Consider the following 12,642-nt stretch of genomic DNA (forward strand, 5'->3'; position numbering starts at 1 on the left):
TTAGGTTATAATGCAAGACTTTATAGCAACCAATTAAAAAAAAAAAATTCAAGCTATGATTGAAAAGCCAATCCTTGGTACTTTATTTGTCCTAATTTACGGATCTTGTCCCTTTTGCTCCCTGCACTGTTGTAATGTACTATGTAAAAACTATCCAGTTCTGTCCTTAGGATTGCTCTATTTCAAAACTCAGACAAAAGCTTTAAATGAACAAATGTACATATACTCAGTTTTGAATAAATACCTTGGCCATGCCCACTGAGCTTGCATTCAGCTCCGAGATTCCTTGGTTCGTCTTGTCTCCACGTTCCCACATTCCAAAATCCTATCACAAAGAAATACATTTTTTCAGTAAAAAAAAAAAAAAAAAAGGACTGCAGGAAAATGAATTCACTAGAAATTTACGAGTTGTTTCGCCCAGACAAGCAGTGCTTTACTTTAAAAAAACATATTTGAAATTATTATCTTACCAGTAAATTATATCTGCTTCCCTTTACACCTCTCCCTGTTCACCAACGCACCAGTGCCAGCCTACTGCAGGATTCAGGTGCTATTTAATTCGATGGAATAGTCTTACAATGATGACTAAAGGTGGCAGAGGATGGCAGAAAGAGGGTGGCTTTCCGATCAGGAAATCTTGGCTCACAGATGAAAATGCCCGGCATATAATAGAGCCCCAACAGATGCCAAACAATATGCGAACGTTCACTTTACAGTACCATCAGTACGAACAAGGCACTCTGGTAGATTAGCAATAGTTTTGGGGTATTACAGAAAGTCACTCATGCCAGGTCCACAAGAGAGAGCGAGAGGCATAATACGGGTGGGGTTACCAAAACTTTACCCTACACAGCTGGTTTATGGTCCTTTTCACCAGTGAAGTACTTAGACATGCAATAAGGTACGAAAGAAGTTCATTGAAGAAACGCAGAGTGTCTCCAAGCTCCTTCTCTGTCAGCAGCCTTGACAAAAACCTTCACATCACGATTCCAATCATCATACTAGAGGAGAGGAATAGACCACATGCCTTTCTACACATACAAATTGTGGGTGCTAAGTAATGAGTCTCTGATCAAAGAACCAACTCGTCCGATTTACTGACAATACACAAATGCAAGAAAAACTATTAGTCGTTTATCCCAATGGTAAAGAGGCCATTGACTTGCAAATGGAATGGAACACAAGGCGGATTGTCTCAAGGAAATTAAACTACGTAAACAGTGAATGGTATCACTGACCTTATGAAAAATGAAGAACTGTATAAACTGAAAGGTTTGCAAACAACTGAAGTGAGATCATACCTGAAAAATTTAAATGTATATATGCTTCAGATGTCGGAACAACAGACACCTTAGTTAATATTCCACATCGCCCTGCTTGTACTAGTCATTGAAGAAAATGTAGTAAAAGATGGCACTCTGCTAGAGTTTGTAGGGAGGGCAGATCTGAAACTACTGAATGCCATTGAGAATGCCAATCAGAATGTGAGAATGTTGGAATGTCAAGTGAACACAGGTGAGTGCAAAGAAAGGTTGCATACCCCCTAACCGTCTGATCGCGGCATGTAGTGCTGTAAATTCACAAGCTGTGCATACTTCTGCCATCTAATGTTGGGTTGTGATCTGTGCAAGCTATTTTTCTTCAAATAAGTTTTTCGAGTCTCAAAGTAGAGCGACTCCTCCTTTTGCTGATACTACACATGGCCACTGACTCCATTGTTAGATTGTTTTCCCGCAGGTAGATAAGACTGGAGTATCAAGTGAGTTTAAGTAAAGAGATGTGCATATGTATACAAAGTAAACTGCAATGGCCACAGGTGTCCAGGGAGGAGGGTGGGCGCATGTGAATCTACAGCACTAGATGCCACAAACATGCTTACAGGGTAAGTAATATTTATGGTTCGAGGCATGTGTGGCGGCAGATACACATGCTTTGCATAGAGTGTAAACGAGTACTACTCAGAAGCAATGGCTAACCTGTGGGTGTTGCAGTTGTTTGGAAAAGTGTACGCTGCTCTGCCTAACTTACATTAACTTGTTGGCATGCTAGAACATCCACACAGTAATGTTTAGTGAAAGTGTGTGGTGTAGACCATGTAGCTGCTTTGCAAATGTCAGCTTTTTAAATTTTTCTAGGAAAGCCATGGATGCTCCTTTCTTCCTAGGAGTGTGCTATACGAGGTTTGGGTTGAGTTCTTTTGGCTATAGCATAACATACTTGAATGCACTTAAATATCAATCTGCTAATATCTGATTTAGATATAGGCTTTGCTTTATGAGGTGGTGAAAAAGCAACAAATAGTTGTTTATTGTTTCTAAATGTTTTAGTTCTATCATTGTAGAACATAAAGACTCTTTTGACTTCTAATGTATAAAGAGCCCTCTCTGCAACGGATACTGGTTGAGAGGAAGAAAAAAAAAACTCCTCAATTGATTGAGGTGAACGTCAGAAACAACGTTTGGAAGGAATTTACTATTGGTGTGGATGACCACTGTGTCTCTGTGGAGATGGAAGAAAGGTTCTGCCTATGTTAATGCCTGGAGCACACAAACACATCTAAGTTAATAGCAATTTAAAATGCCACCTTTCAAGAGAGATACTGAAGGTGGCAGGTATGCAGGGGCTCAAACGGAGAGCCATGAGTTGTGTAAGAACAATGTTAGGATCCCAAGAAGGTGCAGGTGTAACCCAAGGTGGAATTACTCTCTTAAGCCCCTCCATGAAGGCTTTAATGACAGGTATTTTGAATAGAGATGCGTTCCTATTTTGTAGACAGGCAGCTAATGCAGCGGGAGGTGCATGCTAGCCCAGAGAGTTGCAAATGAAGCAGGTAACAGACAATGTACTGCACAGTGGCACTGAAAGGATCAATTTGTTTTGAATGACAATAACAAACAAACTTCTTCCATTTAGCCGCGTAGCATGCCTGAGTGCTAGGCCTATGAGGTTCCTTAAGAGTGGCAATACATTCAGGTGGTTGATTCAGGTAACCAAATTCTATGACCTCAGGAGCCAAATAGCCAGGCTGAACACCTTGGGATCTGGGTGCCTAATTTCTCCATAGTTCTGAGTGAGAAGGTCTGGCCTGTTGGGAAGCTTCTTGTGGGGGACTACAGAGAGGTACAGTAATGTTGTGAGCCAGGGCTATTGGGCCCATGTGGGAGTCACTTGTATTAGAGTGTGAGATGTTTGTCTGAGCTTCTGAACTAGAAATGGAGGGTGGGGGAGGGGGGAGCGCAGGCTAATATCCCTGACCAACTCATCCATAGTGTGTTGCCCTTGGATAGAGGGTGTGAGAACCTGAACGGGAAGTTGGGGCATTCTGCATTTTCTGTGGTTGCAAAGAGATCTATTTGAGGGAACTCCTATCTGTAAAAGTATGAAGGCGGACTTAGGAGTTGAGTTCCCACTCATGGACTTGTTGCTGCATCCTGCTGAGGAGATCTGCAAAGCCGTTCTCTGTTCCCAGAAGGTATTCCGTTAATAGGTAAATGTTATGTTGCCCATCTCCAAATTATCTGAGATAGGTGAGATAACTGTGGAGAATGTGTCTCCCCTGTTTTTGTGGATAATACATGGCTGTCATATTGTCCGCCCAGACTAGGACAACCTTGCCAATCAGGTGAGGTAGGAATCCTTTCAAGAATAGGTGAATAGCTTGAAGCTCTAGGAAGTTGATGTGGAGACCCCAGTGTTTGGTGTCACTGTGAGATTCTGCAAGTGTGGACCCCATCCCATGAGTGATGTGTCCGTTGTGACAGTGAAGTGGAAAACATGGTCGAGGAAAGGCCACCCTCGATATAGGTTGGTGGTGTTCCACCACTGCAGAGAGTGATGAGTGCAGTGGGCTATCAACACTAGATCTTATAACTCACCCTGTGACTGAGACCACTGTCGAGCTAGAGACACATGTGTAGTCATTCATGGGGTACTATGGCAATGCAGGCCATCATACCTAGGAGACGCATGACTGTCCTCACTGTGAGTTGTTGATTTGTCTGAAATTGGGGTAACAATGCTTGGAAACTCTGGATTTTTGTTGCATTGGGATAGTCTAATCCTATTTGTGTGTTTAAGAGTAGCCCCTAGATAGGGTTGAACCTGCAGAGGTTGAAGGTGAGATGTTGTGATATTGATGTTAAACTATAAACGATGAAGGAGATCTACTGTAATCTGAGTGTGTTGTTGACATTGTAGATGAGTGCTGGCTTTGATAAGCCAATCGTCCAGATATGGAAATATGTGGAAAATAAATTGGTGAATACCCAAGGTACAGTACTCACCATAAAAGGGAGGAATTTGAACTAGCAAAGTTTGCCGCCCACCACAAATCTGAGATATGTGCGATGTGCTTGGTGTATTGGCATGTGAAAATAGACGTCCTTTAGGTCTAGTGTTGCCATAAAGTCGCCTTGTCGGAGAAGTAGGATCACGTCTTGTAAGGTGGCCATGGGGAGGTGTTCCGACCGGATGTACTCGTTTAGGGGCCTGAGGTCTAGAATTGGCCATAGCAATCAGTCCTTTTTGAATATTAGGAAGTATAGAGGGTATACTCCTGAACCCTGGTGACGTGGAGGGAATGGTTCTATAGCTCCCTTGAGAAGAAGAGCTTGTACTTCCTGTTTGAGCAATGCTTGATGTTCTGGTGATAGCCTGTGAGTGTGAGGCAGAATGCTGGGAGGTGTGGTAATGAGCTCCAGACAATAGCCATGTTGGATAATGCCCAATACCCCCTGGTCTGATGTAACAGCTTGCCATGTGGGTATGAAATCTTGTAAGTGTCCCCTGACAGGTATCATGTGGTTTTTTTTTGGGGGGGGGTAAGATGGGGAAGTCATTGTTTAGGGGTGGGTGTTGATCCATGTGGGAAAGCACCCTTACCTCTGCCTTTGGCATTGTTACCTCTGAAGGAGCCACGGAAATAACATGTGTGGGAGATAGTTTGACCTTGATTGCATTGATAGGAAGTGGAGGTATCAGAAGGGGGGCTTTGGAACCTCCACAGTAGTTAGGGAGTCGAAAGGAGGCATGTATGGTTGGTGTTTGGAAGGCCCCCCTTGCCTTCGCTATCTCCGCATCCTTTTTCTTTTTTTCCTGAGCTTTGGTCTACTTGGGGACCAAACAGGTGTTCTTTGTCTAACAGCATATTAAGTACTCTCTGATGCACCTCTGGTTTAAAACCAGAAATACATAGCCAGGCATGGCGTCTGAGTAAGACCCTGGTATTGATACCTCTGCTGCAGTGTCAGCAGAATCTAAGGCACAGTGCACTGCAGTGTCAGAAATAAGCTTGCCTTTCAAGACAAGTTGATGTCCTTGTTTTTTGTGCTCCTCTGGGAGATACTGGAGGAGGTTCTTCATTTCATCTCAATGAGAATGATTTTAAAAGGCCAGTAGGCCCACTGAATTGGCAATACGCCAATGATTGGCAGATTGTACCGCCACTCTCTTCCCTGCTGCATTGATAAGCATACTTTCTTTATAGGGTGGCGAGGCAACTCCACTAGCTTGGGAATTGGCACACTTGTGTGCAGTGGTAATGACAAGAGAGTCTGAAAGCAATTGGCCCCTGATGTACATGGGATCAGATGGTGAGGACTTATACTTCTTATCTACCCTGGGGGTGATAGTTCTAGCACTAATAAGGTCTTTAAAAATGTCCTATGTGTGTCTGAGCATGTCTTTTAGCACAGGGAGATATTGTGTAGCCCCATGAGAGGTGAAAAGGGTTTCAAATAAGAAATAAGAAATATTCAAATAAGAAATCCTCTTCTAGAGGCTCTTTAAGGAGCTGTACATCTTGATACGCTGCTGATCTCCCTATGTACTCCTGATACAATGTTGAATCATCTGGAGGGAGGGTCAGGCAGGATACACATTTGACTCTGTGTCCCCTGGAGAATCAATGTCATAATTGTCCAAAGTGATGTTATGTGGTGGTGCTTCAAAAGTGTCTTGTACCCCACCCTCTCCAGTTGTGTTATAATGTGGAGACCATTGAGGTGAAATATTGAATGGGTCTCCTAGAGAATGTGGTGGAGAAGGTGAGACTGTCGCGGTGGTGGAGGAGGTGGTGAGGGTTGGTGGAGGAGGCAAAGGGCAGATGGTTTTGTTTGCTTTCTTCCAGTGTTTTGTTGACACTGGTGAGTCCAGAGCCCCCTGGAAAGATAGTCATCTCTTTTAAATAGGAGTATGAGCCAAGACCGTGGCAAGGATCTGGCCTGTGTGAGGCTGATGTTCATTATCTTTTGTTTGGCATCCAGTTTTTCTTAGAGTCTATGGAGAATGGGCCTCACTTGATTGCCGGAATCGGTCTTGGAGGTCGGCTTCGAAGATTTCGGGTCCAACCCCATTTTCAGTTTCGCCACCAAAGCCCAGCTCAGCACCAACAGTTGGGTGGGCACGGAAGTGCTCAATGCCGAAGGCTTTAGTTGGTGTTTTGGAGCTGAGCTGGAGGACGGGGCGTCCGACCCAGTTACTTAGTGCCAAGCATGGCCAGAAGGCAGTGGTGGACCGAGGACCTCTGTCTTTTGTTCTAAACGGGCCAAGTGTTTTTTAGGGTGATTGTGTGGTGTTGAGGGACAGGGTGTACCGTACTCACTGTCTGGTGAGCCGCAATTTCAAGGTAGACCTCGGGGTCGGAGTAGGAACCTCCCTAAATGGAGAACACCTTCCTCTTCTGCAGCCAATGGTTGCAGGTGTTCTTTGTGTCTTAAGACGTCTTCAATACCGAAGATGTCTGGTGTCTTCTGGAGTCAGTGCTCCTCCGGGACATTTTGAGCCGACGCACCTGGCAGTCTCGAAGAGTTTTCTTAGATCAGAAAGAGCAGCAGGCCTTGCAGTCCACTTCTGTGTTCTGGAGACAAACACAGGTTACAGACTGGATGTAGATCTGTCTGTGTGACAGCGATGGCAGTAATGGAAGGGAGTTTGTTCCATCGTCAGCATGGCATTTTCTGGAGAACTTGATGTAGTGAAGATAGGCCGCAAAGGGCGAGACCCGTTAGGGGCTGGGGTTGAAGCAAACTGACTTGCTGAGTGAAAGGATATACAATACGCTCAGTGGAGGACGCGATCAAACCAATACAGATGAAGGGAATAGTGTTGCACGAACCGAAAACAGCACTGTGACGGCATTGAACCAGAGAGCAGGCACACACGTTCGAACCAGACCGAGGAAAGAAAATGTTGGAACCTAACGGTGGAAAGAAAACAATCCAACACATGACTCAACACTAGATGGCAGGAGTATGCAACACGTGTATCTACAGCCACAAATGCCTCAAACACTAGTTACCACAGGTGTGAATTTAGTCTTAATGGGGAAGCTGTTACCATCTTTGTAGACTTGGGGTCACCTCTTACCTGACAGACAACAAATTATTTCAAGAACAATTTGGTGGGAATAGTTTGTTCAGCAGCCGGTTGAGGTTAGACTGTGGGGGTCACTTGGTTATAATAAGAATCCCCCATTCCCCTGTAGGCATGGCTACTATGCATATTTTCTTAAAAGTCTGTTCCACTAAAGTGAAGATGTACACAGCTAAAAAAGGCTCCAATTTATTAGTACGGGGATGAAGCTGGATCCTATTAATGTGTAGCAAGTCCTCTAGGTGGTAAGTTAATCTATTGGCAAGTATGTATGTAAAGAATTCCCTGAATTGTTTCCAAGAAAATTAGGTCTCCTTATCAATTTCCAGCACAAAATCAAGCTTAGAACCAACACTGTTCCAGTTGTGCATATGTTGCAACCTATCCTGCTTCTGATGAAGGAAACTTTGAAAGAGACACTTGATAGTCTTGTAACACACATGGGGGTTATAGAGCCTACTGAGAGTTCAGAATGACTTGGCCCAACAGTTGTAGCCTCAAAGGCTGGCGGCAAGGGTATCTGTCTTGTTGTGGTCTTGGTGGATCTCAATGCGAACATTTGGGTAGATAGGTTTCCCCTACCCAGCATAAATGAAATGTTAAGCTTGAGTGGTGATGCCAGTTGCTTTAGTGTTTTTGATCTGTCGTCCATCTACCATCAGGTCAAACTTCATCCCAACTCCAAATCCATAATGTCCGTTATCATTCCCTCTGGTGAATCCATACTGAGCAGAATGCCTTTTGGATTAGCATCTGCAGCTGATGTATTTGAAAGAATTCTGTAGCACATTTGGGAAATTTCAGTTATGGCCTCTGTTTTCAGGACAACATCCTGACCTATTGAAGAAGTAGATTGACTATTATGTTGAAAAAGGGTCAGACTGATGCGGGCTCAGTTGATTATCTGGGCCACGCTACCTCCAACAATGGGGTCAAATCAAAGATTGACCATGTTCAGGCAGTGAAAGGAGGTCCACAGCCATCCTCTGAAGTGGAACTCAGGAGCTTCGTCAGCATGGTTGTGTACAAGTCCAACTTTACAAGTAATTTTGTTGACCAAGTATCTCCCCTGAGAATACTTTTAAAAAACAGAAGCGCTGTTCAGTTGGAATCAAGAATACCATCTTTCACAAATTTTTAAAGGAAAGGAACGAATCATACTGGAAAGTAAAGAATCCTACTGGTCCCTGAACAATTCTGATTACACTTACTCCATCATGGAATAGGAGGCCTTAGCCTGTTATTGGGCAATCCTAAACTTTATGGTTTTCCTGTGGGGGGAACCTTTCACTTTAAATACAGACCACAAACTTCTCATGTTTGTTTTCACTGCTAAAGGACAAGAACAAACCACCACTCACATAGTCAGATGGGTTAAAGCTTAGAAGGATACCGCACTAAAATGAAGTATGTCACAGGTGCATGCAACATGGCCAAGAACTGACTGCCCCGAATGCAACTAATGGACAAGGAGTCAGATGAATTGTGAGTTGAACAAAAAGTGTTAGCAATCAGCATTTCTGGCCTTGGGAAGGAAGAGTGGGAACGGTGCATTGGAATGATGAAATGTTTACTCTTGTCAAGGAGAAAATATCACAAAGCTAGCCAACTAAGCGTAATGAGGTGCAGAAGCATGTTAGGAAGCCATCAAGTGCTTTTGGGATGTAAGGAGTGATTTGAGTATAAAAGATGACAAGGTGATGAGAGGTGATATATTGGTACCATCCAAGGAGCTGTGGGGAAGAACTGCAGGTTTGGCCATGGAGGTTTTTGGCAGGAGCCTCACTACAATTAAAGCGAGAGAGAAGTACTGGTTTCCAAGAATGGATTCTGCTGTTGAAAATAAAGTGACAGATTGCATGAGTTGTGCAACTAGTGACGAAAATAAATCCACCAGGAAGGCACCATTATCCCTAGCAGAAGTTCCAAATAAGCTGTATTACAAGCTAGCATTAGATATGGTAGGGCCCTTCAATCAGTCCAAAATTGATGGTAAATACATATTACTGTTTAACTACTACCTTCTTTGGATAGTGACCAAGGTCATAAACTACATCCCTACCTGTGTTATGATTAACTTCCTGGCAGACAGATTGTGGGAGATGGGTATACCAAGTACTCTCATTACTGATAACGTGGTACAATTCACTTTTGGAAAAGTGAAGAATTTCCTGACTAAAACACCCATAAAACATTTTAGGACGTCTTGTATTGCTCCAAGGCCAATAGGTTGGTTAAGAGAGAGAATAAAATGATTAAAGAATGTATTCAACAAGCTTGTGTGTCAGGAACTTAGGTGGAACGGCAATCGAAAACATGTTATGATCACATCACACTGCCCTTAATTTAGTTACAGAAATTTCTCCCTTCATGTCCCTCAGATGGAGGCCTCCACGTACATAGTGATCTCCAAATTGGTCAAGATCCTTTATGGGTTCAAACAGGAAAAGTTAGTGTGTGTGATGCAGCATCAAAACAAGTATAAAAAGAGAGAATGTGTAACATGGGGTAAAAGATTATACATGGATGGTTGCTGATCTGGTGGTGGTCAAGAGACCAGACACTTATAAGAGAACCAAGAGTATATTCTCAGTACATGTGACATAACTCAAGTCAAACGTAATGTGGTTATCCTGGAGAATGGATGCACACGGTGCACAGACAGAATTGCCAAATATCCTAGTGCTCCAGAAGTGAATTTCCAGCATCCCTGTCAAGCAGAGCCTCCAGATACCATCTTGGCACAAGCCACACGTAAGGAAAGAAACAAACGCATGCCTGCCTGGTAAGAAAACTGAGTCATGAACAAGTTCAATTTGTGGGAAAGAAGATACACTGTCATTTATTATCTTACCAGAAATTACTTTCTATTTCCCTATGAACTCTCTTCTCTCCCTTTCTATGACCACTGTAGTTCATGTTCTAATGAGTAATTTAGTATTTGCTCCCCAATTCGCCCTCTCCCTGTTAACCACTTTATCTTCTCCCATAATTGGTATGGTTGAGCTGTTCTGTGAAGGTTGCTGACAGAGTGAGCATAGAAGGAGTGTCCATTTCTTGAATAACCTTCTTTCTTACCGTATTGACTATCAAACTGCTCCAACATGCATTTTCGGTTTTGCACTAATCATGTTTTTGTTTAGAAGAATTTAACTTTATGGTTTAAATCTGTTTATTAGAAGCCCTTCAGAATAAAACAGGACCCATAAAAACTCAGTACTGTCAAATTGCAGTATAAGGTTCACTAATATAACTGACTGAGCTTCAATACAATGAAGAAAATGGCATTTCAATCATAAACATTCTCCTATTTCAATTACTGCACGCATCCATTTCCAGTGGATGGACTCAAAAGAGGACGAGGAGAGAGCAGAGATAAAAGCATGGAAAACTAAGAACATAGTCAAGGAATACAGGTAAATTGCCCAGACCCCTCATCCGCAAGGACACACCTAAACCAAAAATAATTTCACCTATCTCCTCCAAATGTTTACCAGTCAGCCCCAAGCAAATCACCAGAAACTCAGATTAACTCTACTGCCCGGTGTCATTCAGAAGGCTAACTAAGGCAACCTCGGGAGACTAAATATGTTTCCCAACTTGAGTCACTCTTAAGAGCAGGAGAGCCCATAGCTACTTCCAGCTCTCCTACCATTAACTCTCTAGCTCTGCCTGGGTATGCAAGTTTAAATCAGGGAAGAACAGGAGCCAAATACTATCCAACCGGGTCTTTTTTTTCAATTACTGCTCTCAGAATTCTGTCTCTCCAGTCTATAGAGTGTAGGGTAATCATAACTGTGCCTTTCTTTGCCTCATTTGTGCTGTGCATGTTGGACAGCATTTGGTGTATGGATCTTACCACCAGTAGTATCAAGCTAGTCTCAGTCTCTAAGAGGTCCCCCAAGACTTTGCTACCACTTTGTTGTGCAGCTATTTTGTTGTGATAGTTGGCAGTACCCCTAAGATTAGAAGAATCTGTCTCATTTTTAATGAGCCCTTGAGTCACAATATTTTTAATGATTGCTAGGTCCACCTTAGAGGCATTAGCCGAAGCAACTTGTGGCTCCATTTCCTGCATCCTCTGTGTCATCTGGTTATGCTTCCTCGCTACAAACTGAATCTTCTGTGATATTTCCCTTCTGTGGCTAGTGCGATTGCTTCTGTTTTCCTAGCCAGATCATAAGGTAGTACTTCAACAGAGGGTTGGAGGGCCCTCTTACTGAGTGTCATCTTCACTTGCTCAGTGAGGTTCTCCATATCTTCTCTTCTATCTTTCCTGTGGGAACCCCACAGGGATAAATTCGTCCTCCCTGCATCTTTGCATATTAGCCATGGAGGCAGCAGGTAAGGCAGTGGAAGGAGGCAAAGTAAGTGGTGCTCAGAGGCATCAGGCCAATACCTGGCTGTTGGGGTATCAGCAGTTTCCTCCCACAACAACTTCACCCATTTGTCTATTCCCAGGGCGCCATCTTAAAAAGCACAGCAGCCTGGGTTCAGCCACAGCAACCTGGAGAACGGGTTCCTTCCAGGCCAATTTCTGGGTCCTGCAAAGTCAGATGCCCTCTGTGTCACTGCAAATACTCCTAAGGAGCAGTGGTCAGCAGCAGAGGTGCCACCATTGCAGATTAAGGGGCCACTCAGAGACAGCAAAGCCTGGAGATACCCACCTCGACGGAAAGCACCCTGCATCCTCACACCCTCACTCAGACTTTAAAAGCAATTAAGAAACAAACATTGGCAAAACCAATCAGTCTGGCCTTGGCAAGGTGGTATTGTGGTTACTCATTATAAACATATATTAGTTAGTAATGCAATGATATTGTACAAATACAAGAAGAAAAAAAGAGAACATGCCACTGGCTGTACAAACCTTAAACAAAAAACTTCACCTATAATTCTAATAGAACAATATTTGAGCTTCCAAGAAGACAGGTGTACTCAGAACGAGTATAGAAACCCATATTAGTTTTCATGCACATCATAGCAAATGAGAATTTTACTGGTGCAAACGAAATTTACCATTGACTTAAATCTGAACATATATTTCAAATACACAAGGATGTCAAAAAAGGATAAGGCATGGAAGGCCCTGACCAAGTAAAATGCTGGCCCACAATCCGCAGCACTAAAGGGCACTTTGTTTTTTTTATGTCAATATGCACGTGTCAAGGAAAAATGCTTTCAACTCAAATTTGGGAGACTTAATTGGGCTGACTCACTACACCATGTTGTATACAAAAAGATGGACAAGGACCTGCATCCTGCAAGTCT

General features: G+C 43.2%; 1 protein-coding gene across 2 annotated transcripts in view; it reads right to left on the reverse strand.

Annotated features, from left to right (window-relative positions):
- The window catches only part of PHKA1 (phosphorylase kinase regulatory subunit alpha 1), a 967,577-nt gene that overhangs the window by 770,385 nt on the left and 184,550 nt on the right, over positions 1 to 12,642 (reverse strand). For both annotated transcript variants that reach the window (XM_069211854.1, XM_069211853.1), the window contains exon 6: positions 245 to 325. In XM_069211854.1, the coding sequence (XP_069067955.1) occupies positions 245 to 325 (81 nt within the window). The remainder of the gene's footprint in view (positions 1 to 244; positions 326 to 12,642) is intronic.

Source organism: Pleurodeles waltl, chromosome 10 (genome assembly GCF_031143425.1).
Source record: "Pleurodeles waltl isolate 20211129_DDA chromosome 10, aPleWal1.hap1.20221129, whole genome shotgun sequence".
NCBI classification, from domain to species: Eukaryota; Metazoa; Chordata; class Amphibia; order Caudata; family Salamandridae; genus Pleurodeles; species Pleurodeles waltl.